The 27468-nt window shown below is 47.2% G+C and overlaps 1 protein-coding gene across 2 annotated transcripts in view; it reads right to left on the bottom strand.

Moving 5' to 3' along the window:
• Nucleotides 1-27468, bottom strand: part of STK10 (serine/threonine kinase 10) — a 152627-nt gene that overhangs the window by 4304 nt on the left and 120855 nt on the right. For both annotated transcript variants that reach the window (XM_032260349.1, XM_032260350.1), the window contains exons 13-18: nt 20183-20275; nt 16100-16229; nt 12368-12492; nt 10813-11001; nt 9532-9657; nt 6285-6398 (exon numbers count right to left, since the gene is read on the bottom strand). In XM_032260349.1, coding sequence (XP_032116240.1) covers nt 6285-6398; nt 9532-9657; nt 10813-11001; nt 12368-12492; nt 16100-16229; nt 20183-20275 — 777 coding nt within the window. The remainder of the gene's footprint in view (nt 1-6284; nt 6399-9531; nt 9658-10812; nt 11002-12367; nt 12493-16099; nt 16230-20182; nt 20276-27468) is intronic.

The following is a 27468-nucleotide window of genomic DNA, read 5'->3' on the forward strand; positions in this document are numbered from 1 at the left end:
GATGAGCATGGGTCTGGTAACAGGAAGTCTGGGACCCTGGCCAGCTTCCAGCCAGAAAGCTCCATTAGCGCGGGGAGGGAGGCCTCGATTCAAGGACTTCCAAGGCCATTACACAGCTGAGATGGGCAGCTGCCTCCTGTTCAGACCACAGTTCCAGGAAGCAGAACTGATGTAAGATGGCAGAACAAACCTCACAAACTTCAGGACTTCAGGACCCAGGGACATGAGATTAAGGGTATTTTGGGCAGCTCTCTCCTCAGAGAGTTTAGGGGAATGGAAGGGAATGAGTATGTCCTTGGCCTGTACTATGTGCTGGCAACTTTTGGCATAACATTGCAGTCTTGATAGCTTCACCGTACAAACAACCACGCTGAGGTCCCATGTTTTTTGTTTTTTGTTTTTTTTTTTGAGGCAGAGTCTTGCTTTGTTGCCTAGGCTGGAGTACAGAGATGCGATCTTGGCTCACTGCAACCTCCGCCTCCCGAGTTCAAGCGATTCTCCTGCCTTAGCCTCCCATGGAGCTGGGATTACAGGTATGTACCACTGTGCCGGGTTAAATTTATGTGTCAACTTGGCAAGGCCATGGTATCCATCTGCTTGGTCAAACACCAGACTAGATATCACTATAAAGGTATTTTCTAGATGTGATTAGCATTTAAATAGGTAAACTCTGAGTATTACCCTTCATCATGAGGGTGGGCCTCTTCAATCAGTTGAAGGCCTTGAGAGAAAAGAAGAAAGAAGGACTTCTGCCTCTAGACAGCAACGACCACTGGGTCTCCAGCCTGCTGACCTGTCCTGCAGATTTCAGACTCAGCCCCCACAATTGTGTGAGCCAATTCCTTAAAATAAATAAAGACGAATACAGGCCTAGAGTGGGGAAGATAAGATGGCTTGCCCAACATCCCAAAGCTGATGACCAGCAAGAACATCCAGAGTGCCAGCCAGAGAGGAAATGGACAAATTCCCTCCACCTCTGATACTATCCTAGTCCAAGCTGCTATCATTTCTCACCAAGGTTATCACGATAGTTTCCTTACTGGTCTCTCTGCTTCCACTCTTGACCCCTGAGCGCAACCAGCGGGATCCTTTTCAAAACATGAGTCAGTGTTGGGCATGGTGGCTCATGCCTGTAATCCCAGCACTTTGGGAGGCTGAGGTGGGCGGATCAGGAGGTCAGGAGTTTGAGACCAGCCTGACCAATATGGTGAAACCCCATCTCTACTAAAAATACAAAAATTAGCCGGGTGTGGTGGCTAATGCCTGTAATCCCTGCTACTCGGGAGGCTGAGGCAGGAGAATCGCTTGAACCTGGGAGGCAGAGGTTGCAGTGAGCCAAGATTGCACTATTGCACTCCAGCCTGGGTGATAGAACGAGACTCAGTCTCAAACAAAAACAAAAACAAATATCATGAGTCAGACTACCCTGACCTGCTCAGAACCCTCCAGTAGCTCCACTATCCCTGACTTTACCTCCTATTACCTCCCACCATCACTGTGGCTCTCTCTGGCTGCGGGGCCTCCTTGTTTCATAAGCAAGGCATCCGGGCCTTTGCGGTTGCTCTTCCCTGTGCTGGGAATGTCCCCCTAAGACCCCCCACAGCTACACAGCTCCCTCCCTCAGGTCCTTCAGATCTTTGCTCAGATGTCATCTTCTTAGACATCTTCTTCCTGCCACACTGTCTGAAGCAGCCCAGCTTTGTGACCCTGCATGCCGTTTCCCTCCCTGCTTCTTGGCCTCTCACTAGGAGGTCAGTCCTTCCTGAGAGCATGGACTTGTCCCTTTTGTTCAGTGTAGTGTCTCTAGTGCCTAAAACAGTGTAGGGCACTTAGTAAGTGCTCAAGAAATATGTGTTGCATTAATACACAAATGAATGAATGATCAAGCTGAAGACACACAAATGCACCATGACAGGGGCAGGGACAGGGAGTTGCTGGAGCCCAGAAGAGACACCCTACAGCCTCCGTGGGGGAGGCCTGAATAATGAAGACAAACAGAAGTTGGCCAAGCAAGGCTGCTGGGTAGAGAATTCCTGGCAAGGGGAAGAGGCTGGGCAAAAGCCCAGCAGGGAACGAGGGAAGTGCATATGGTATGGAGATCTATTTGGGTACTGAAATCTGTTCAGAGCACAAGTGGGGGATGAGACTCACAGGAGATAAGGCAAGAAGAGTGGTTCTCAAAGTGTGGTCCATGAACCCCTTGGGGGCCCAAAACCCTTTCTCGGGGCGGGGGAGGGGCAGCCATATCATGTTTTGATATTCATGCTAATGGTACAAAAGCAATGATGGGTAAAACTTCTGGAGCTTCTGGAGGATTAAGACAATGGCACCAAACTGAATGGGTATTCTTCGCCACTGTGCACTCTCAGTACTTATTTATTTTTATCTTTATTTATTTATTTTTTTGAGATGGAGTTTCACTCTTTCACCCAGGCTGGAGTGAAGTGGCATGATCTGGCTCACTGTAACCTCTGTCCCCCACCGCCCCAGGTTCAAGCAATTCTTCTGCCTCAGCCTCCTGAATGGTTCGGATTACAGGCACCTGCCACCATGCCTGGCTAAATTTTGTATTTTTAGTAGAGACCGTTTTGCCATATTGGCCAGGCTGGTCTCCAACTCCTGACCTCAGGTAATCCACCCACCTCAGCTTCCCAAAGTGCTGGGATTACAGGCGTGAGCCGCCAAGCCAGGCCTACTCACAATATTTTAGAAAGTTTTTCAATTAAAACAATAAAGCCAATTGCACTTAAGATCACCTTGATGGTGCAACACAAATGGTTCATTTTATTAAATCCTGACCTTCAAGGTCATGGCCCTTTAATGTCCTGTGTAAGGACAATGGAAATTATGCATAAGGCATGTCTATTGCCCGTCAAAGCATGAAGGCTTTCTAGAGATTTTGTTCTTTGCAATCGTCTTAAGTTGTGAGCTGAACTAGCCGCTTATTTTACAGAATATCTTTTTTTTTTTTTTTTAAATAGAGACAGGGTTTTACCATGTTGGCCAGGCTGGTCTTGAACTCCTGACCTCAGGCGATCCACCTGCCTCGGCCTCCCAAAGTGCTGGGATTACAGGCATGAGCACTGCGCCCAGCCTAGAATATCATTTTTATTAAAAAAAATAACTGACAACCAGGGGCATGCATCTACAGTTCCAGCTACTTGGGAGGCTGAGACAGAACTGCTTGAGCCCAGGGCAACATAGCAAGATCCCATAAAAAAAAAAAAAAAAAAAAAAAAGACAAATGTGAGTATTTAGCAAACACTTTCTTGAAAATGAACAAATTGTGCTGATCACCTCAAGAAAAACAACTAAGGATATTTATTGTTAATGACAAAATTTGAACATTCAAGCAAAAATTAGAACTTTGGAAAACCTGTGTCCACCAGCCTGACTTGACAGCTTCTCAATTTTCTTTTTTTTTTTTTTTTTTGACAGGGTCTCAATCTGTTACTCAGGCTAGTGCAATCGTGCAATCATGGCTCACTGTAGCCTTGACTTCCTGGCCTCATGTGATCCTCCCATCTCAGGCTCCAGAGTATCTGCGACCACAGGTATGTGCCACTGTGCCTGGCTAATTTTTGTATTTTGTATTTTTTGCAGAGATGAGATTTCACCATTGTTGCCCAGGCTGGTCTCGAACTCCTGAGCTCACTCCTGTAATCTCAGAATTTTGGGAGTGGTAGCCAGCGCCTGTAATCCCAGCTACTCATAAGGCTGAGGCAGGAGAATCGCTTGAACCTGGGAGGTGGAGGTTGCAGTGAGATAACGCCACTCCATCTCAAAAAAAAAAAAAAAAAAAAAAAAAAAAAAAAAAAAAATCTGATGGTCTGTCTTGCACTTTGGATGTCACTTTGCCCCAGCCATGATCTTGTAACATCATGCACTGGTCACTTGGACAATATTGGTTTACTGAGTTATGCAGATCTTCCAAAAGTTGACACATTTCATTATACAATATTTTTAAAAAAATTATATCCGCTGGGTATAGTGGCTCAAGCTTGTAATCCCAGCACTTTGGAGGCCGAGGCAGATGGATCACCTGAGGTGAGGAGTTCGAGACCAGCCTGACCCATATGGTGAAACCTTGTCTCTATTAAAATTACAAAAATTAGCAGGGCATGGTGGCAGGTGCCTGTAGTCCCAGTTACTCGGGAGACTGAGGTGGGAGAACTGCTTGAACATGGGAAGTGGAGGTTGCAATGAGCTGAGATTAAGCCACTGCACTCTAGCCTGGGCAACAGAGCAAGACTCTGTCTCAAAAAAAGAAAAAATTACATCCACCAGGCACAGTGGTGCACACCTGTAGTCCCAGCTACTTAGGAAGCTGAGGCAGGAGAATCACTTGAACCAGGGAGGCAGAGGCTGCATGAGCTGAGATCCCTTGCCTATAATCCTAGCACTTTGAGAGGCCAACATGGGTGGATCACTTGATGTCAGGAGTTCAAGACCAGCCTGGCCAACATGGTGAAACCCCATTTCTACTAGAAATAGAAAAACTAGCCGGGCATAGTGGCATGTGCCTGTAATCCCAGCTGCTCAGGAGGCTGAGGCAGGAAAATCATTTGAACCCAGGAGATGGAGGTTGTGGTGAGCCGAGATCGCGCCACTGCACTCCAGCCTCAGGTGACAGAGTGAAACTCTGTCTCTAAATAAAAAATAAAATAAAGAAATCAACAGATGAGTCAGGAGGGACGTTGCAGAGGGGCCAGTGACAGAGAAGTAACCCAGCAGAAGGTGGGCCTAGGAGGACAAGACAGGCAAGGAAGAGAGTGACTGACAGCACTGACTGCCTCCAGGCGGTCAGGTCCAGCAAGTTGTAACCTTGGGAGCTGGCCAGCAGGATGCTGTTACTGACCTTGCCAAGAGCGGCTGCAGTGGGCTGTGAAAGAAATTTCTCAGCGGGCTGAGGAAGAAATTGGGGCAGGGTAATGGGCTGCTCAAAATGCTTTGCAAAGAAGGAGAGAGAGTGACAGGGCAGTAAAGAAAGGTGCAGGACTGAGTGACGGCGTGGGTTTTGAAGGTGAAAGCATGGCAGGCACAATTCAAAAATGACCCTTGTGACTCACTCTCGTATACTCCCCACTTGTCTGAGTGTGGGTGGAACCTCTGAATGTAATATCATTCTTGCAAGCAGGGAAGCTATCCCATGAGCCTGATTTAATCACATGAGCCTTTTAAAAGAGTTTTCTCCTGCCGGTCGCGGTGGCTCAAGCCTGTAATCCCAGCACTTTGGGAGGCCGAGGCGGGTGGATCACGAGGTCAAGAGATCGAGACCATCCTGGTCAACATGGTGAAACCCCATCTCTACTAAAAATACAAAACATTAGCTGGGCATGGTGGCGCGTGCTACTCGGGAGGCTGAGGCAGGAGAATTGCCTGAACCCAGGAGGCGGAGGTTGCGGTAAGCCGAGATCGCGCCATTGCACTCCAGCCTGGGTAACAAGAGCAAAACTCTGTCTCAAAAAAAAAAAAAGTAAAAGAGTTTTCTCCGGCTGGTGGCAGAAGGGGACATCAGAGACATTCAAAGCATGAGAAGGTCTGAATGCACATTTGCTATTTGCAGGTGGAGGAGGCCACATGATAAGGAATGCCAATGGCCTCTAGAAAAGAAAGTAATCCCTGTCTGAGGCCAGCAAGGAAACAGGGACCTCAGACCTACAGCCACAAGGAACTGGATTCTGTGGAAAGCTGAATGGATTTGGAAGTGATTCTTCCCCAGAAGCTTCAGCTAAGAGCCCAGCCATGCTGACAACTTTGACTGCAGGCTGGTGAGTCCCTGAGCAGAGAAGCCAGGCAAGCCCACCCAGACTCCTGACCGCCATCACTAGGAGACAGTAAACGGATGTTGGTTGAAGCTGCTAAGTATGCGGCAGTTCATGACACAGCAACAGAAAACGAAACGGGCAAGCGGTCCACCTGGTGCTGGGTTCTGACTTCTCAGAATAACGTCCTCTAAGAGAAAACCCCATAGGCTGGGCTTTGGCCTGGCAGCATGGCTGGTTCGACTCACTGGAGCATCCTCTGTGGACACTACATGGCAGGGGTCCTTTGGTCCATGAGAGGGAGCCGAGCAAGAGGATGCCCTCCACGGGTGGAAGCTGCAGGGCATTCATCCACAAAGGGTTAGAAAGTGCCCCTCTCTCTCAGGCTGGAGATCCATTTTATGGTGCGGCAAAGCAAGAGCCCACCAAACTAAGGAGACCTATCATGTTCTGGCCAGAGGCCTGTGCACAGCACGGAGCAGAGTCCGAGACTGAGCCCACCCGCCGGGACATGGTTACCTTCTTGCGCGGCCGAAGCTTGTCCCGCCATTCCTTCAGGTTCTGGTTATGGCTCTCATCCAGGGCCTTCAGCTTCTGGGTTTCATGCTCTACCAGGAGGTGGCATTTTTCATTCTGGAACAAATTCCAGGCAGAACAGGTAAGAAATTAGAAAAAGACACAGGCCCTAAAGACTGAGACACACCTCACACTGAGGCCACAAGGGCACTAGCATCGCTCATTATTACTTCTTCTTGACTATAAACCCCATTTATTCAAACTCTTTATGTACGTTACATGCACCCAGAGGTGCCTGGAGGAATAGTCTAGAATATGTTAACAGTTCTTATTAACTCTATGGTGGGGATGTGTGGTAGATTTGCAAATTTTTTTTTTTTGAAATGGAGTTTCGCTCTTGTTGCCCAGGCTGGAGTGCAATGGCGCGATCTTGGCTCACCGCAACGTCCGCCTCCTGGGTTCAAGCAATTCTCCTGCCTCAGCGTCCTGAGTAGCTGGGATTACAGGCACGCACCACCATGCCCAGCTGATTTTTTGTATTTTTAGTAGAGACGGGGTTTCACCATGTTGACCAGGATGGTCTCGAGCTCTTGACCTCGTGATCCACCCGCCTCGGCCTCCCAAAGTGCTGGGATTACAGGCATGAGCCACTGCGCCTGGCCCCCCCTCCTTTTTTTTTTTTTAAGACTGGATCTCACTCTGTCACCCAGGCTGGAGTGCAGTGGCATGATCTTGGCTCACTGGAACCTCCACCTCCTGGGCTCAAGTGATTCTCCTGCCTCAGCCTACCGAGTAACTGGGATTACAGGTGCCCACCACCACGCCTGGCTAATTTTTGTGTTTTTAGTAGACATGGGGTTTCACCATCTCTTGGTCAAGCTGCTTTCTAACTCCTGACCTCAAGTGATCCACCTTCCTAGGCCTCCCAAAGTGCTGGGATTACAGGTGTGAGCCACTGAGCCTGGCCATTTTGCAACTTTCTTCTTTGCGCTTTTTACATGGTTTGAATGTTTCAAAAAGAACAGATATCATTTTAACAAAACAATAAAACTATTGACAATGTATGCCCTAATCCCACCACACAGAAGCACCACTATGAACATTCTGATTTCTCTCCTGTATCTCTCTGTCCCATGTTGTTCAGCTCACCCTGTGCATGCAGTTCTGAAACCAATCCCTGCCATGTGCTTAACATTATAATGTAAACATTTCTACGAGGAAGTGATGTTTTTCATAATTATTTTAATGCCTATAGAATATCCCACAGTATGCATTTATCAAATTTACTTAAACATTTCTCTATTTTTGGCCGCTTAGGTTGTTTCTAATTTTCACTATTATAAATCATACTGTGCTAAACATTTGTGCTGTAGACTTAATTGTGTCCCCTTAAAATTCAGGTTGAAGCCTTAACCCCGGATGAGATGGTATTTGGAGATGGGGCCTGTGGGAGATAATTAAGTTTAGATGAGGCCATGAGGGTGGGGTCTCCAGGAACGTATTAGCGCTCTTTTTTTTTTTTTTTGAAATGGAGTCTCACTCTCTTGCCCAGGTTGGAGTGCAATGGCGAGATCTCTGCTCACCGCAACCTCTGCCTTCCAGGTTTAAGTGATTCTCCTGCCTCAGCCTCCTGAGTAGCTGAGATTACAGGCATGCGCCACCATGCCCAGCTAATTTTTGTAGTTTTAGTAGAGACAGTGTTTCACCACAATGGCCAGGCTGGTCTCAAACTCCTGACCTTGTGATCCGCCCATCTCAGCCTCCCAAAGTGCTGCTGGGATTACAGGTGTGAGCCACTGTGCCAGGCCTGGATTAGTGCTCTTATAAGAAGAGACAACACAGAGCTTTCCCAGTTTGAGTACTCTCATATACTATCTGCCATGTGAGGATACAGTAAGAAGGCAGCTGTCTGTAAGCCAGGAAGGGAGCCCTCACCAGAACCCAGCTATGCTGGCGCCCTGATCTTGGACTTACAGCCTCCAGAACTGTGAGAAAGAAGTTTCTGTTGTTTAAAGCACGATGGTACTTTGTGCTGGCAGCCTGAGCTAAGATACTTTGTGTTTCACATATGATTTCCTCAGGGAGATCTGTGGTGAGGAATGAGGGTCACTGACATGATACTCTTCCAACCTCAGTGTTCTTTCTCAGAGTTAAGTTATCTTCTTTACAAAATGTAAATCTCTCTCAGAGGCAGAAGTGACAAGTCCCTGTTGATTTCCTGCAAGGTATCAGTCTTGTCATGGGGAGCTTATAAAGCAAGTGGAAAGTGCCTTTTTTTTTTATCTTTTTTTTTTTTTTGAGACGAGGTTTCACCATGTTGGTCAGGCTGGTCTCAAACTCCTGACCTCAGGTAATCCACCTGCCTCGGCCTCCCAAAGTGCTGGGATTACAGGCGTGAGCCACCATGCCCGGCCTGGAAAGTGCCTTTATCCAGATACCACCACCCTATTGGGGTTGGAAAATTGGAGATTTTCATTTTGGGTTGCATGCTAGAGGCTTGCAGGAGTTTAGAGCTCGGCTGAGTGAGAAGTAATAATCGCAGCAGCGCTGAGTTCCCGTGGCCTGCCCGGAGCTGTGCTCGGCACTTCAGATGGGCTCTCAGTGCTCACAGAAACCCGAGGCAGGGATAGGACAACAGATGTGGAAGGTGAGTGGCTTAGCCAAAAGTCACACAGTGGTAATCAGCAGACCCCTGCCAGGCAGGCCTCAACACCTGGAAGGTTTCCTCCATGCCTCCCTGCCTCTCCAGAAACTGCTCGATGGGTCCAACAGTCCGCGCAATTTCCTGAGGTTCGAGTCGGGCCCAATCCCCACAAGGGGGCTTGAAGTACCAGCTCCTGGGACTACGAAACTTGAAGAGGTCAGGAATTACGGCAGGAAAGCAACCCACAAGGGGTTCAGCCACACCCCGACCGCCTTTGCCCAAAACAGCGATGACTCAGAAGCTCTGCCGCAGCCCACTGCCAGCTCCAGCATCACTGCAGTCACAAGTCCTCGCCCCAATCCTGCACGGCAGGAATGGGCATCCCCACCCCACACCCGTTTTAGAGGTGTGAGAGCTATGGCTTGGGAGGGCGCTGTGATTTGCCCAACCTCACACAGCCCGAGAGCAGCATGGCAGGATTGCAACCCGCCCACCCTGGGCTTGGCTGACGAAGATCCTTCCCTGCTGTGGAGTTTCTGGCCCCCTGAGAGATGATGGCCTTGGGGAAACTGAGGCAGCTGGGGGCAGGGACAGGCAGGGTGGTACCTGCAGCTGCTGCAGCTCGCTCATGTTGCTCTCACACTGTGCCAGCATGTCCCGCATCTGATTCTCGTGTTTCTGCTGTTGCTGCAGCCGCTCCGACTTCTGCCTCTTCTCCTCCTGCTGGGAGAACTGCACCAGAGAGAGGGTGGGTGCCTCAGGGGGCCAGGGCCTGGCTGGTTGGGTAGGGAGCCCACCTCAGCCCTGGCCCAGGGAGACCCTTCAGGGGACTGGTCTATGCCCAGCCCCAGTACCCAGCACCACCTCAGGCAGTGCCCGTGTTAAGTCCTCACCCTGAGCTGAGATCCAGCCTCTGCTCTCAAGGAGCTCCCAGGATGGTGGGGACATGACACTGTAATGTTACACATGCCAGGAAAGTGTGTGTGCCAGGCAGAAATCACAGGGCCCATGTGCCCGAGCCACACGGCAACACAGGATGTGGGGAAGATGCCCAGATAAAAGCATGGGAGTGTGGAAGGGAACAGCACAGGAGAATCTGCAGCACAGCACCACACTCCCGCCTCTGTCCACACACAGGTGAATTCACCATGAGGCTGATGAAGCTTCCAGGGCACACCTGGTGACTCACACAACCCCCCCACCCCAAGACCTTACGGTGGGAGGGTCAAGGTGTATCTTTCTTTTTTTTTGAGATGGGGTCTTGCTCTGTCACCCAGGCTGGAGTGCAGTGGTGCGACCTCGGCTTGCTGCAACCTCCCAAGCAATTCTCCTGCCTCAGCCTCCTAAGTAGCTAGGATTACAGGCATGTGCCATCACACCAGCTAATCTTTGTATTTAGTAAAGACAGGGCTTCACTATGTTGGCCGGGATGGTCTCGAACTCCTGACCCGAGGTGATCTGCCCGTCTTGGCCTCCCAAAGTGCTGGGATTACAGGAGTGAGCCACCATGTGTGGCCTTTTTAAGACAGAGTCTCGCTCTGTTGCCCGGCTGGAGTGCAGTGGCGAGATCTTAGCTCTCCGCCTCCCAGGCTCAAGCGATCCTCCCACCTCAGCCTTCCAAGTAGCCAGTATGCCTGGCTAATTATTTTTAAAATTATTTTCTGTAGAAATGGGGTTTTGCTATATTGCTCAGGCTGGTCTCAAACTCCTGGGCTCAAGCGACCCACCCGCCTTGGCCTCTCAAAGTGTTGAGATTAAAGGCGTGAGCCACCACACCCAGCCTGTATCTTTTTTCATATTCTCCCAAATCGTATAAAGCCCAGGCCCGGCCAAACCTGGCTGTGCCTGCACCCCAGCACACCCGCAGACCCGCACACTGGCTCCCACCTGCTTGATCTTCTCACGCTGCTCAGCCGCGCTGCCTGCGCCATTGATGTGAAGGCTCTTCTTGTACATGGCCATGCGCGTCTTGCCCTCACTCCTCTGAATCTTGGGCAGCCGCGCCTTTTCCTGCTGCTGCCGCACCTTCAGTTGCTCTATCATGCGCTGGTTGTAGCGCTGCATCTGCTCCCGCTCCTGGGGAGGAACATCGCAGGGCGACATGGGGGTGGGGGGAGGGGGGGCGGTGCGGCACTGAGGTCAGTTGCTAAGGCCCCCACACTCCATTCAGAGGCCCAGGACTAACTCAGCCCACAATGTTCAGCAACGCAAGGCTTGCTATTTTACTTCTACTGCTAATAACTTTTTTTCTTCTGACTTTAAAAATTCTTGTTAATATTTTAGATTCTTACCTTCTAAATGCCTTCTCATCTTATCAATGATGGCATGCCATCATTAGCTAGTATCTCAAAGCAAAATGTACACTAAAAGGGATGGTTCATCATTAGTGATGCAGACGTGAATTTATATTGTAAAAAAAACTTGATACGTTTAAATTTTTTTCCCTCCCCTAACACCTATTTGTATTTCAAAGCTCAGCATGGGCATTACCTCCTCCAAGAAGCCTTCCCTGATTTCCTCACCTGGTTGGGTAGCCTTATTCTGAACTCCAATGGCCCTATGCTGACTCCTGTCACTGCACTCAGATAAGAAACTGGAATTATCCACAGCTACTGTGCATCCAGACCTTGGTCTGTCTGTCACTGTCCCACTATGGAGGCTGAACTGAGACAGACAATTCCCACAGGAGAGGGTGCTTGGCCACACAGAGCAGGGCTCTCACCTGGGGAGTTCAGGGAAGGCTTCCCAGTAGAGGTGGTGTTTAAGTGCAGACCTAAAAGTATTCTGAAGGGATGCAAAAGAAAGAGAGAAACAAAGAGGAAATGGACAGGGAAGACAAGAAGGGAAAAGAGAAAAAAGAGCTAAGGCAGACACACCCTGGGCGGGTGCGGTGGCTCACGCCTGTAATCCCAGCACTTTGGGAGGCCAAGGCGGGCAGATCACTTGAGGTCAGGAGTTCGAGACCAGCCTGGCCAACAAGATAAAAGCCTGACTCTACTAAAAATTACAAAAATTAGCCAGGTGTGGTGGCAAGCCCCTGTAATCCCAGCTACTTGTGAGGCTGACGCAGGAGAATCACTTGAATCCGGGAGATGGAGGTTTCAGTGAGCCAAGATTGCGCCACTGCACTCCAGCCTGAGTGACGGAGTGAAACTCCGCCTCAAAAAAAAAAAAAAAAAGAAAAGGAAAGAAAAAAAATCACAGCAAGTAACAAGAGTCAGCGAGGGAGCTGCTTGGGCCATCGCATGGTCTTCCCTACTCCCAGTCCCTTGAGCTGAAGCAGGACACCCCTGGAGAACTTCCTGGGGCCTCACTGCAGCCAGCCCTGGCTCCTCTTGGGGGCACAGATGGTACCCACGAGGTGCCCCATCATGCACAGCTTCATAGCTCTCCCGGGTTGGCCCGACAGCAGACCCGAGCCCCGCGCCGCTGGCAACCTCACCTTCTCATGCTTGCGCAGCAGCTCATGCCGCTGGAGGAAGTACTGGTCTTTGAGCTGCTGCTTCACCAGCTGGTGCCTCTCCTGCAGCTGGTGCTCCTCCATCTCCCAGAGGGCCGCTTCCCGGTCTGCGGAGGACATGTCACCCACCTGGTGAGGTGCTGACAGCCAGAGACTTGACAGGCCCTTGGCCCCACCCCTCTGTCTGGCCTCCTCACGCCGGAGCCGACAACCAACCTGCTGGGCTCAGGAATCGCCACGTGTGCTACCTCATCAGACCATGTTGGCTGATCTGAGCTGAGGCCTAGAAACTTCCTGTAAGCCTAAGGAATGATAGTTCCCAGCAGCATGGTATAGCAGGAAGTGTTCAAAGTCAGGAGCCAGAGAAGCTGCAGATATAGGCTGGAACCCAGCTCCATCAGTGGGATTAGGAATGGAGAGGTTCTCTAGGCATCAGCTGCCACCTCTGCCAAATGGACACAGCTATACCATGGAGGGAGGAGCGTCCTTGGGAGACACTTTTAAGTGCAATCCACACTGCATCTCTGCTTTCCTGAAGGGCAAATGGGAAGGACTCAGATGGAGACCCCCATGAAGAAGACACAATGGCCTCTTGTCATTATTTCCTCCTCTGAAAAATGGGTGAAATCCTCCTTGTCCCCTGCATCTCCCATGCATGCGTTATGGTGACAATGATATCTGGCGTTTTATCACTGGAGGTCAATTAATCGACTCTTATGCACAGCACCTGGGTGGAGACCTGGGGTCAAAGGGAGAATCTCACGCCCTTTGAGACAGGAGATTATGCTTCGTTCACTTCGAATGTTGTTTATTTCACTGCATTCCTGTTCTGTGCAAAATGCTGTCTGCTTTTGGTATATCAGAATCGTGATTTTGGCTTCCACACTAAAATCAGAACCATAGTTCTGTAAATAGGGCGGTTCTTACCAACATCATGGACTAGGAAAAGGAAGTGAAGGCTTTTCTCAGACAACTGTGCTCTATGCAGAATATTGAAAACGTAAGGATCCCATTTTTGCTGATCCACACCAAATAATAAGAGGTGTATGTTGCTTAACCGCACTGGTCATCAAGGGCCTGGATGAGGCCTGTTTTATAAATGGCCCTGGGATATTGGCCTCATGTTGTTTACTTCCTCACAGCAGGCCCAGACCGTCAAAAAGTCCACAGGCACCAAACTCAAATTTGTACCCATCCCCTTGTTATTTTTAAAACATAATATGGGGGCCGGGCGTGGTGGCTCATGCCTGTAATCCAAGCACTTTGGAGGCCAAGGCGGGCGGATCACCTGAGGTCGGGAGTTCAAGACCCGCCTGACCAACATGGTGAAACCCCATCTTTATTAAAAAAAAAAAACAAAAAAAACCCCACAAGAACATAATATGTACAGTTGGGCACTGTGGCTTCACGCCTGTAATCCCAGCACAACACTTTGGGAGGCTGATGTGGGCAGATTGCTTGAGCCCAGGAGGTCAAGACCAGCTTGAGCAAAACAGCAAAACCCCGTCTTTACTAAAAATAAAAAAATTAGCTGAGCGTGGTGGCATGCACCTGTAATCCCAGCTGCTCGGGACACTGAGGCAGGAGACTTGCTTGAACAGTGGAGGCAGAGGCTGGAGTGAGCCAATATTGTGCCACTTCACCCCAGTCTGGGTGACAGAGTGAGACTTGGTCTCAAAAAAAAGAAACCCCCCAAAACATGTATATAGTTACGTAAAAAAACTCAAACAGCCAGACGTGGTGGTTCATGTATGTAATCCCATCACTTTGGGAGGCCAAGGTGGGCAGATTACTTGAGGTCAGGAGTTCAAGACCAGCCTGGCCAACATGGTGAAATTCCATCTCTACTAAAAATATAAAAAGTTAGCTGGATGTGGTGGTGCTAACCAGTAATCATTTCAGCTACTACAGAGGCTGAGGCAGAAGAATTGCTTGAACCTGGGAGGTGGAGGTTGCAGTGAGCTAAGATTGCATCACTGCACTCCAGCCTGGACAACACAGCAAGATTCCCTCTCAAAAAAAAAAAAAAAAAAAAAAAAAAAAGAACAAACCAAGCAGATATTTAGCCATTTGGAGCCTGCCTACTTTCAATACCCTGTGAAACTGTACCTATTATCTGCTAGCCATAGAGAAGGTAGACCCAAGGGTTACATAAAGACCCTACTGCCCTTTGCAGTTCTCTGACCCAGAGGTGCTCCACCTGAGCTCTCTATGCTGGACAACTCCTTTAGACATGTGACCCCCCTCTCAGGTCCCCTTCTTGCCCAAGAGTTCTTTTGCCCTCTTCCCCTGCTGGGTGATGGCCTGCACACCATCATGTCTGGAAGGCCTCTTTCTGTAAGGGAGCCTCTTGGCATGTAAACCTGTCCAAATGCACCCCTAAGCAAAGCCGCTTGTATGCTACTGCCATCTTGTGGTCATTTATTTTTCTTCGGTCAGCCCTGAAAACCCTTGAACTCCGAATAGCACCGGGGCAGGCCTGGCTTCCTGCTACTGTCATCCGAGGCCCAGCTCTATCCCCCATCAATGTGCAGTCTCAGTGCTATGGTTTGAACGCTTGTGTGTGTTGAAATCTTAACCCCTGAGGTGAGGGTATCAGGAGGTGGGGCCTTCTGGGAGGTGATTAGGTCATAAGGGTGGAGCCCTCGTGAATGGGATCAGTGCCCTTTTATTAATAAAAGAGACCCCAGGCTGGGCACATTGGCTTATGCCTGTGATCCCAGTGCTTTGGGAGGCCGAGGCAGGCAGATTGCTTGGGCTCAGGACTTTGAGACCAGCCTGGGCAACACAGAAGACCCCATTTATACCAAAAACACAAAAATTATCCAAGCACGGTAGCACATGCCTGTAGTCCCAGCTACTTGGGAGTTTGAGGTGGGAGGACTGCTTGAGCCCCAGAGGCAGAGGTCACAGTGAGCCCTGACTGTGCCACTGCACTCCAGCCTCGGCCACAGAGCATGACCCTGTCTTGAAAACAACACAAAACAAAACCACAAAACACCCAAAATCCAAAGAGACCCCAGAGCTAGTCTCCCTTCCGCTATGTGAGGATGAAGTGAGAATGAGCCATCTATGAAGCAGAGAGTAAACCCTCTCCAGACCACAAGTGCGCCGGCACCTAGACTGGATTTCCCAGCCTCCAGAAGTGTGAGAGATGAATATCTGCTGTTTATAAGCCACCCAGTCAGTGGTAATTTGTTATAGCAGCCTGAATGAACTAAGATACTCGGCCAAAGAATAGTAAGTCTCCAAGCCTCGGTCTCCTCACCTACAGAAATGGGGATGACCAGGGCCAGCTTCACAGTGTTAGGTGTGGATTCAATGAGATAAAGTAGAAAAACAGACTGCAACATGGCCTGGCGGAGTGGTTGCTCAGTCCACGCCAAGCTGTTGGATGCGGCTCCCCATCCTGTCTCCACCCTTTGTAAACCCAGCTCACTTGTTAACAATTTCCACCCACTCTAGGCCTGTTCCTTTCTTTTCTTCCCTTGACTTCTGGAATAATGTCAAATAGTGTTGGTGACAACTGGTGTCCTTGCCTTGTTCCTTATTTCAGTGGGGTTTTTCCCCAGGTTTCACCATGAAGAATGATGTTTAGTTTTGGGGATGGAGAAGGTCTGGGGGTTTTTCTTGCCCATCCCTGCTTCCCAGGGCTGGGATGCCCATTGACAGAAACTCTGGGCCAAGACAGTGCTGCCACTCGCACATCCTCACCTCGAAGGAGCTCCTGCTTCCTCATGAGGCATTCACGCTCCTTGTCACAGATCTCCCGCCTGTTGTCGGTAGTGAGCTTCTTCATGGCCAGCTCCAGGTCCTCCTTCTGCTTGGCTACAAAGTCCCGGTCCTATGGGGAGGGAGGAAGACAAGCCTTTACTCAGAGCTGGCACCTCAATGTCTCTTCCTATTATGGAAGAAAAGCCCATGTGATCAGAGAAGAAAATTCAGAAAATGAAAAAGAAATTGGTGGAGGGGAAATTGAAGAGAGACTTGGAGATACATCAATTTCAACATGTGGGCTTCATCTGGATCCTGGCTCAAAGAACAATTTAATTTTTTTTAAAAGATGACATTCATGAGACCACTGGAAACTGGAATGCTGACAATGTGATGCTATTCAGCAATTATTGTTGAATTTGCTAGGTGTGTTTATGGTATGGTGGTTATTTTTGTGATGTTTGACAGGTAAAATAATATGATGTCTGGGATTGGATTCAAAATAATACCTTGGGGTCAGGGAGTGAATGAGTGCCCATGAGTCATATTACTAAGATTAGGGGATAGGTATATGGCAGTTCATTATACCATTATACCTATTCCTATGTTTCTATGTTTTGTTTTATTTTGAGAGAGGGTCTCGCTCTGTCACCCAGGCTGGAGTGCAGTCACTTGAGCTTGGCCCACTGCAACCTCAGCCTCCCAGGTTCAAGTGATTCTCCTGCTTCGGCCTCCTGAGTAGCTGGGACTAGACATGCACCAGCACACCAAGCTAATTTTTGTATTTTTTTTTTTTTTTTCTGAGACGGAGTTTCCCTCTTGTTACCCAGGCTGGAGTGCAATGGCGCGATCTTGGCTCATCGAAACCTCCGCCTCCTGGGTTCAGGCAATTCTCCTGCCTCAGCCGCCTGAGTAGCTGGGATTACAGGCACACGCCACCATGCCCAGCTGATTTTTTGTATTTTTAGTAGAGACGGGGTTTCACCATGTTGTCCAGGATGGTCTTGATCTGCTGACCTCATGATCCACCCACCTCGGCCTCCCAAAGTGCTGGGATTACAGGCGTGAGCTACCGCGCCCGGCCATAATTTTTGTATTTTTAGTAGAGACATGGGGTTTCACCATGTTGCCCAGGCTGGCCTTCAACTCCTGACCTCAAGTGATTTACCTGCCTCGGCCTCCCTATTCCTATGTTTTAAATTTTCCATAATAAAGAGTAAAAAAAAAATTAAAATAAAAAAATTTAGAAACCATGGAATTAGTAAAAATGGGTTGACAACTGTGGTGTGTCTGTACAAGTGTATCTATAGCCATGGTCATTGTTGTGTTACAAAAATTATTAAAAAGGGCTCAAAGAGATATGTGTGCACTCAAGTTCACAGCAGGATTATTCACAATAGTCGAGGGATGAAAACAACCATGTGTCCATCGATAGATAAATGGGTGCTATATCCACACAATGGAATATTATTCAGCCTTGAAAAGGAAGGAGATTCTGACACATGCAACAACATGGATGAACTTTGAGGACATTACCTTGGCTAAGTGAAATAAGCCAATCACAAAAGGACACATATTGTATGATTCCACGTATATGAGGTACCTAGAGTAGTCAAATTCGGAGAAAGCAGAGTTACCAAGGGTTGGAGGAGAAGAAATGGAGAGTTACGGATTGATGAGTGCAGAGTTTCAGTTTCACAAGAAAGCGTTCTGGAGATGAATGGTGGTGATGGCCGCCTAATGTGAATGTGCTGACCACCACTACCCTGTCCACTTAAGAATGGTAAAGATGGTCAATTTTATGTTATAATTATTTTACCACAATTTTAATAAATTATCTAAAAAAATCTTTCCGGCCGGGCGCGGTGGCTCAAGCCTGTAATCCTTTCAAGACTTAGTTTCCTCTTCTGTGAATGGGAAAGTGAACAAGCCCCTACCCTGGTAAGCCATGAATGCTGAACCAGGTAATATACAAAGCATTTGTAAATGTGGACTCAAATATTCTCTGCTTTGGGGGCTGAGGAAGCAAAACACACAAAGACATGCTAGTGGTGGTAAATGGGAGCACTTTGGGAGGCCGAGGTGGGCGGATCATGAGGTCAAGAGATCGAGACCATCCTGGTCAACATGGTGAAACCCCGTCTCTACTAAAACTACAAAAAATTAGCTGGGCATGGTGGTGTGTGCCTGTAATCCCAGCTACTCAGGAGGCTGAGGCAGGAGAATTGCCTGAACCCAGGGGACGGAGGTTGCGGTGAGCCGAGATCGCGCCATTGCACTCCAGCCTGGGTAACAAGAGCGAAACTCCGTCTCAAAAAAAAAATCTTTCCATGTTATAATGTGATCTTCCGGCCGGGCGCAGGGGTTCACGCCTATAATCCCAGCACATTGGGAGGCCGAGGTAGGCGGATTGTCCAGGGTCAGGACTTCGAGACCAGCCTGGCTAATGTGGTGAAACCCCTTCTCTACTAAAAATACAAAAATTAGCCAGGCGTGGTGGTGGGCACCTGTAGTCTCAGCTACTTGGGAGGCCAACACAGGAGGATCACTTGAACCTAGGACGCGGAGGTTACAGTGAGCAGAGATTACACCAATGCACTCCAGCCTGGGCAACAGGGTGAGATTCTATCTCAAAAAAAAAAAGGGATGAAACTCCCAGTTTTTGAAACTCTGTTTCAAAAAAAATAAAATAAATAAATAATGTGATCTATCATATGTGTGTCAATGGCTGAAAATATTTCATGCAATGGATGCACTCTAGTTATCCAATAAACAATAGCGTGTTTCCAGGTTTTATCTATTTTAAATAGTGCTACTCTTCAAATTCTGGTAGCTAAATATTTGTGAAGCTCTGATAATTCCTTCAGGATTTTTAGGCTTCCTCAGGATTTCTAGAAGCAGAAAATTCAAGCCAAAGGATGTGCACATCTTGGGCTCTCCATGCAGCAGGCCATACAATCCTGTCCCTCTGTGTGGATGAGGGCCTGTGTGCCCCGCCCTCGCCAGCTCTGCACTCTCCTCCTAATCGTGGTGTTACAGGACAGGTCACAGAGTGTCCCGGACAGAACACAAGCATGAGGCCTTGACCCCCTCTCCGACTGTGAACTCAGCAATGTCACCTCTCTCCGCCTTAGTTTCCTCTTCTGCGAATGGGAAAATGAACAAGCCCCTACCCTGGTAAGCCATGAATGCTGAACCAGGTAATATACAAAGCATTTGTAAATGTGGACTCAAATATTCTCTGCTTTGGGGGCTGAGGAAGCAAAACACACAAAGACATGCTAGTGGTGGTAAATGGAAGGATTCTAGCAAGGGATGAAAAGGCTGGAGAGGCCGGGCAGGGCACAGCAAGGAGGCAGGCGCTTATCTTAGGGACAATGCGGGAGTCACGGAAGGGTTTTAAGGCACAGCGCTGTGGGGAAAAGGGTGCTATTATCAGATTTGGAATTCACACTGATCACACCTGCAGGCAGGAGAAAATAACTGCAGGGGAAAAACAGCAACAGGAAGTCTCGCTGGGAGGTCACTGGACAGTGGCTGGGGGGTTATGCAGATGGTGACAGGCTGATAGATCCAGAGACAGGAGATAAGAAATATACATGCCATGCTTCAGCAGGTGATGAAGGACTGGAGGGACAGGAGGGGTCAGGAATGATAGACCAGAAAGGAAGGAAGATGGCATCCCTCAGAGTATGAGAACAGGACCAGGTCTGGGACAGCACGAGTTTGATAGTTTGATGTCCTTTAGACTTAAGAGATGCCAAGTGGGCAAGGGAATACACTGGGTTAGTCAAGGAGATATGACTTACAAATAAATAAGCCTAAAACAAGGTAGGAGGTGCTAAAGGGTTTGGGTATCCAGAGATGGAAGAGCTCACTTACAGGTGGAGTCAGGTCAATTAAGGAAGGCTGCATGGAGGAGGGGATAATGGAGGCCATGAAGGATGAGGCCAGATTTAGGTATTCAGTACAGGGTATTTGAGGGGCAGGGATTGGGCAAAGGCGGAGAGGGGCCTGGTCACCACTCCAGGTCTGCAGCCCTGCACCAGCCCCTGCAGTCCGCAGTTGAATCCAGGGACTCACAAGAAGCTGCTTTTTCTGCATGTGTTCCTCCATCTTCTGCTTCATGCTCTCCTTCCGCTGCTGTCGGGGGAGCTTCTCCACCTCGTTCTTCACCTGCAGCAGAGACAGCAAACAGTGGCTGGGTCAGGGTCCTCTCCATGCTTCCTACAGTATAATCTTCAACCCAGAACTCCTGAGCCACAGAGACTCAAGAAGAGACTCAGCTTTGCAGGGGCCAGCATCCTACGTGGCTTCCCACCAAGTCCCTCTGAGCAGGTGCCTCGCACTGGCCTACTCCTGCCTGCTGCTGGTTTCAGCTTCCAGCTGCTCCAGAGTGGGCAGGTGCTGTTTTCAGCTGCTTGGTATCCACCCCTTCTTCTGGTAATAGCACCTTAGTTTCCTGCAGGGTAGCGTTTCTTAACCTTTTTAAAAACTTACAGTCCCAGGCTGGGCAAGGTGGCTCGTGCCTGTAATCCCAGCACTTTGGGAGGCCAAGGCAGGCAGATCACGAGGTCAGGAGATCAAGAACATCCTGGCCAACATGGTGAAACCCCATCTCTACTAAAATACAAAAAATCAGCCAGGTGTGGTGGTGCGCACCTGTAGTCCCAGCTACTGGGGAGGCTGAGGCAGGGGAATTGCTTAAACCTGGGCGGTGGAGGTTGCAGGGAGCCAAGATTGCACCACTGCACTCCAGCTGGGTAACAGGGCAAGACCCCATCCCAAAAAAAAAAAAAAAAAAAAAGGTCCCTATAGAAATTCTTTTAGACATTTTTTCCTAATCCCTCTCCCACCATGAAATATTAATCCAAAAGACAATACTGTCAATCTGATAAGCCACAGTCATGTCTCAGTTATTTTGCTTCCTTTGGGGTAATATTAGCCTGGCTGATAATGCATACTTTTTTTTTTTTTTTTTTTTGAGATGGAGTCAAGCAATTCTCCTACCTCACCCTCCTATAGCTGGGATTACAAGTGTGCACCACCACACCCGGCTATTTTTATATTTTTGGTAGAGATGGAGTTTCACCATGTTGGTCAGGCTGGTCTGGAACTCCTGATCTCAAGTGATCTGCCTGCCTCAGCCTCCCAAACTGCAGGGATTATAGGTGTAAGCCACCGCCTCTGGCCCAGAAAGCATACTTTGGGATCCTCCTTGTCAGTCCCTGAAGTCCAGGTGGGCTGACACCCACCCACCCCCAGCCCTGGGCGGCTGAGCATCTGACCCAGGCTGGCCAAGTAGCACATTCCATGCCCTTAGCCTCTGGGACCAATTCAGAGACAAGCACGTGACCGTCACTGGTCCAGTGCCCACTTCAGGATGTTTGCTGGAACTACTGAAGAAAAGCTACCTGCTGTCCTCTGGAGTTATTAAATTGGGGAAATGAAGGCCAAGGTGAGTCACCTTGTCATCCCCTGGAGGGGATTGCCTGAGATGAACTCAATGCAGGGAAGCAATGCCAAGAGATGAGAAAGAAGAATTCCTGGCAACACTTCTGCCCTCCTGGTCAGACGCCAGCAAGTGTTCTTTCCTCCTTAAGCCAGCTGGGGTTGGGTTTCTGTCTTTTGTAACAGGAGGGAGACAGGATCCATGATACCTCTCTCTACGGACCCTGGAGTTCCTCAGACTGTTCTTTCCTGAGAAACCCACACCTTCACGGTGTCCAATAACCCAAAACCTGCACTGACAGAGGGCTCTTAGGAGCATCTGGTGGGGGGAAAAGACTACCCATGATCAAAACAAAAGAGCATTCTGGGGAGTTCTGGCATGGTGGGATTAGCCAACACAGGCAATGTCTCCTGATGATTACAGTGAAAACTCTGCATCAAATGCAAAAGCAACTACTTGAGGACGCTGAAAACCAAACAAAAGCAGGTGACGTGAAGCGGAGTCAAGACTTGCAGACGAGGCTGGTACAGGGGAGAAGTTTCCTATTTTTCATCACCCTTTGCTCTCCTGACTTTGCACCAAGCCCAGACCTGCCCGCTGGTGCAGTAGAAACGCTGGCTAAAACCCATAAGAAACCTTGTGTTTCTGGCCAGAGTACCAGGAAAAAAGGCTTGTGCAGTGTAGTGAATCCCAAAGGGAAGGGCACAGAAGGGCAGATGTAAGCCACCACACCCTGCTGAGAATGCATGACTGGTGGCTCATGCCTATAATCCCAGCACTTTGGGAGGCTGAGCAGGTACATCACCTGAGGTCAGGAGTTCAAGAAGAGCTTGGGCAACCTGGTGAAACCTCGTCTCTCTAAAAATGCAAAACTTAGCTGGGCATGGTGGCACGTGCCTGTAGTCCCAGCTCCTTGGGAAGGAGGCATGAGAATCACTTGAACTCAGGAGCTGGAGGTTGCAGTGAGCCAAGATTGCACCATTGCATTTCAGCTTAGGAGAGAGAGCAAGACTCTGCTGAAAAAAAAAAGAACTACCCACGGAAGAACAAATGGAACCTGAGGTCTACAGGGTTGCCTGCTAAACAAAAAACACCTACATTCTCCAAAAGATTATAATGCAGACCCACAGTCGACAGAACAGAACATTAAAATGTCAAGGATAGTCAGGCATGGTGGCTCACACCTGTAATCCCGGCACTTTGGGAGGCTGAGGCAGGTGGATCACTTGAGCTCAGGAGTTCAAGACTAACGTGGTCAACATGGTAAAACTCCGTCTCCACAGACGATGTAAATACAAAAAACGAACTGGGTGTGGTGACAGTGCACTTGTAGTCTCAGCTACTCGGGAGGCTGAAGTAGGAGGATCACTTTAGCCCAGAAGGTTGAGGCTGTAGTGAGCTGTGATTGCACCACTGCACTCCAGCCTAGGCAACAGAGCCCTGTCTCTAAACAAATAAATAGAATGTCAAGGAAACAATAAAAGATTATTCTGCCTACAAAGAACCAGGAAATACAATCAATTTTCAAAGAAAAGGCCAATCAATAGAGGTCAGCTCCGGGATGACGCAGATGTTGGAACTGGCAGAAAGAAATGTCAAAGCAGCTCTTGTAACTATACTCCATGAGGTAAAGCCCCCCTTTTTTTTTTTTTTGAATTTTTTTGAATTTTTTTTTGAAGTTTTAGTAGAGACAGAGTTTCATCATGTTGGCCAGGATGGTTTTGATCTCTTGACCTTGTGATCCGCCCGCCTCGGCCTCCCAAAGTGTTGGGATTACAGGCGTGAGCCACCACGCCTGGCCGGTAAAGCCCTTTAATACTTCAAATAATGGAAAGATGAAAGTGCACAGCACAGAAAAACTATTTTTAAAAAAAATTAGAAAATTTAAAACTAAACAATACGAAATCTGAGATTAAAATAAAACAGGCACTAGATGGGCTCATAACAGAATGGTGCTCACAGGGAAGGGTCAGTGAATTTGAAGACTGATTAAAAAAGATTATATAATCTGAATGACAGGAAAAAGGATGAAGATTTCAGGGACTTATGGGAAAATTATCAAACGCTCAATGAAACCCAAACAGGTTAAATTCAAATAAAACCGTCTGGGCACAGTGGCTCATGCATACAATCCCAACACTTTGGGAGGCTGAGGCGGGTGGATCACCTGCAGTCAGGAGTTCAAGACTAGCCTGGCCCACAAAGTGAAACCCCATCTCTACTAAAAGTTAAAAAATTAGCCAGGCGGCCGGGCATGGTGGCTCAAGCCTGTAATCCCAGCACTTTGGGAGGCCGAGGCGGGTGGATCACGAGGTCAAGAGATCGAGACCATCCTGGTCAACATGGTGAAACCCCATCTCTACTAAAAATACAAAAAATTAGCTGGGCATGGTGGCGCATGCCTGTAATCCCAGCTACTCAGGAGGCTGAGGCAGGAGAATTGCCTGAACCCAGGAGGCAGAGGCTGCGGTGAGCCGAGATCACGCCATTGCACTCCAGCCTGGGTAACGAGAGCGAAACTCCGTCCCAAAAAAAAAAAAAAAAAAAAATTAGCGAGGTGTGGTAATGGGCACCTGTAATCCTAACTACTTGGGAGGCTGAGGCAGGAGAACCACTTGAACCCGGGAAGCGGAGGTTGCAGTGAGCCAAGGTCACACCACTGTACTCTAGCCTGGGCGACAAAGGCAAAACTCTGCCTCAAAAAAAAAAAAAAAAAAAAGAAAAAAAAAAAGGAAAAAGAAAAAGAAAACCACCCTTATATATATATCATAATAAAACTTGAAAATCAAAGACTCAAAAAATTTCAGGAGAGTAGCTAAGAGAAATGTGACATGTTAACGTAGGAAAATAATGGCTCCAGTGACCATGGATTTCCCAACAGACACTAGGGAGGCCAAAAGCCACTGGAGTATCGTCCTTAAAGTGCTGAGAGAAAAGAATAGGTACGTCTAGTGAAACTGTCCTTCAGAAATGAAAGAAAATAAAGGCATTTTCGGATGAAGGAAAAGTAGGAAAAATTGTGGTCAGGAAGAAAGGCTACATTGCAAGGACTTCAGGCTGAAAAGAAGTGAGCTGTGGAGAAAACTTGTATCTTCAGTAAAAAAGAAAGAGCGACAGAAGTGAAAAACATCTGCATAAACATAATTAACAATTTTCCCCTTAAGAGCTTTAAAATCTCAATGACTGTTTAAAGCGAAAGTTATCACATTGCTTTGTATGGTTTTTAATATACGTAGATATAATACATGTGATAGGCCAGGTGTGGTGGCTCACACCTGTAATGCCAGCACTTTGGAAGGCTTAGGTGGGCAGATTGCTTGAGGCCAGGAGTTTGAGACCAGCCTGGCCAACGTTGTAAAATCCTTGTCTCTAGGCACGAGAACTGCTTGAACCAGGAGGCAGAAACTGCAGTGAGCCGAGATCATGCCATTACACTGCAGCCTGGGTGAGAGAGCAAGACTCTCTCTCTCAATCTCTTAAAAAAAACACAGACACACACACACACAAAACCAAAAACGTGACAATTATAATAAAATTGAGAAAGAATCAAGGTTAATTTAGGTGGTTGTAAAGGTACACTTAAAGAATTACAATATCAACTCTAAATAGATGCTGAAATAGGTATATATAATTATAATGCTCCAGAGCAACCATTAAACGTATACAGCCACACACAAAGATAAAACCCTAATTCATGAATTAAAAAAGAATACTAAAAACATTCAAATACTCCAAAAGGAGGTAGGAAAATGGGGAAGAGAGGAACAAAAACCAAAGGAGACAAAGCAGTTAATAATTTAAAAATAAATGGCATAAACACCTCTATTTAAAAAAACAAAGATTTTCAGATGGGATTAAAAAAAAATCAAAGACAAACTATACGCTGTCAACAAGAAACTCATGTTAAAAAATAAAGATTTAGACAGGCTGCACTGAAAGGAGGGGAAAAGACATTATATGCAAACACTTATCAAAAGAAAGTGGGATTGGCCACTTATTAGACAAGGACTTCAGAACAAGGAATGTTATCAGGAATAATAATGGGCATTATATAATCATAAAAGGAAGAGTCTGTTCGCTAAGAAAAGATGACCATTTTAGTCTTAGGTAGAGACTAGGAGGCTGAGGAGGATCACTTGAGCCCAGGAGTTTGAGAGCAGTCTGGGAAACATAGTGAGACTTTCATTGCAAAGAAAATAAACAAATACATAAAAGAAAATGTGACTATTTAAAATAGCAAAATAATTTCAAAAACTTGAAACAAAAGCTGACAGAACTGAATAACAAATAGATAAGTCCACAATTACAGTTGGGGACATTAACATTCCTTTCTCAGTAGCCAGTAGAACAAGTCGTCAGAAAATCAGTAAGAATATGGAAGACCTGAACAATACTATCAATTAACTTGACCTACTTGACATTTATAGAATATTCCACACAACAACAGCAGAATACACATCCTTTTCAAGTGCATATCGCTCGGTAACACAGATCATATCCTGGACCACAAAACAAGCCATACATTTTGAAAAATTAAAATCTTAAAAAATATACGAGCCGGGCACAGTGGCTCATGCCTGTAATCCCAGCACTTTGGGAGGCCAAGGTCGGTGGATCACCTGAGGTCAGGAGTTTGAGACCAGCCTGGCCAAAGGTGAAACCTCATCTGTACTAAAAATACAAAAATTAGCTGGGCATGGTGGTGGGTTCCTGTAATCCCAGCTACTTGGAGGGCTGAGGCAGAAGAATCGCTTGAAGCCAGGAGGCGGAGGTTGCATTGAGCTGAGATCACCCAATTGCACTCCAGCCTGGGTGAGAAGAGCAAAACTATTCTCAAAAAAAAAGAAAAAAAAAAAAATAACACACACACACACACACACACACGTTATTTGATCATAATGAAATCAAACTAAAAAACAATAAATGAAAGATATGAAAGCCCCAAAACATTTTAAAATTAACAAGTTTTTCAATAACCTGGGTCAAAGAGGAAGTTGCGAAGGAAACTAAAAAGTAATTGGTATTGAATAAAAATGAAAATGCAACATATAAAGATTTGTGTAATGAAGCTGAGGCAGTGCTCCATTTATAGCATTAAGCAAAATTTACAGCACTGAGTGCTTAAAGAAAAGAATAGTCTCAAATCAATGTTCTAAATGAGCCTCTACATTAAGAAACTATAAAAAGAGATGCAACTTAAACCCAAGCCTAATATAAAACCAGAAACCCACAACATTGAAAAGAGAAAAATCAATGAAACCAAAAGCTGGTTCTTTGACAGGGTCAGTAAAATTAACATTACTATTGCTATAACTATTATTATTATTCCTTATGGGTGTCTATTTATTCCAGCAACTGTTTTATCATCTTTTCTTTTAGGGATTATGCTTTTAGTGGTATATCCAAGAAATCTTTGCCTAACCCAAGGTCACATGCTTTAGGAGTTTTATAATTTTAGGTTTTATATTTTGATATATAATCTATTTTGAGTTCATTGTGACATAAGTGTGGGTTAGGTTCACTGTTATTATTATTTTTGAAGTTACAACTGTCAAGCCAGTTTTTCATGGATGCTAAAGATTACTGTGTATACAGGAACTGAGTAGCAGACCCTTCTTACAGAACAATCAAGTCCCTTCTTACAGAACTGTGAGAATGTATCCACATTAATATATGTATATGCATATATACACATATGCAGGAAGATGTAAATTACTTGAAATTGACACGAAGGATAAATAGGTCAACTGCCTTGCTAATAATTATTTTTCCTATTTGCATACCTCCTCATTGAAAAGTGATTAGCATGATAAATATTCCATACCAATTGCTATAATCCTGAAAAGGGTCCCAGGAGGCTTCTCAAATTTTATTGTTTTTTTTTGTTTGTTTTGTTTTGTTTTTAGTGTGTGTTTTC

This window comes from Sapajus apella, unplaced genomic scaffold (assembly GCF_009761245.1).
Source record: "Sapajus apella isolate SASKATOON/1434 unplaced genomic scaffold, GSC_monkey_1.0 scaffold117, whole genome shotgun sequence".
In the NCBI taxonomy this organism is placed as follows: domain Eukaryota; kingdom Metazoa; phylum Chordata; class Mammalia; order Primates; family Cebidae; genus Sapajus; species Sapajus apella.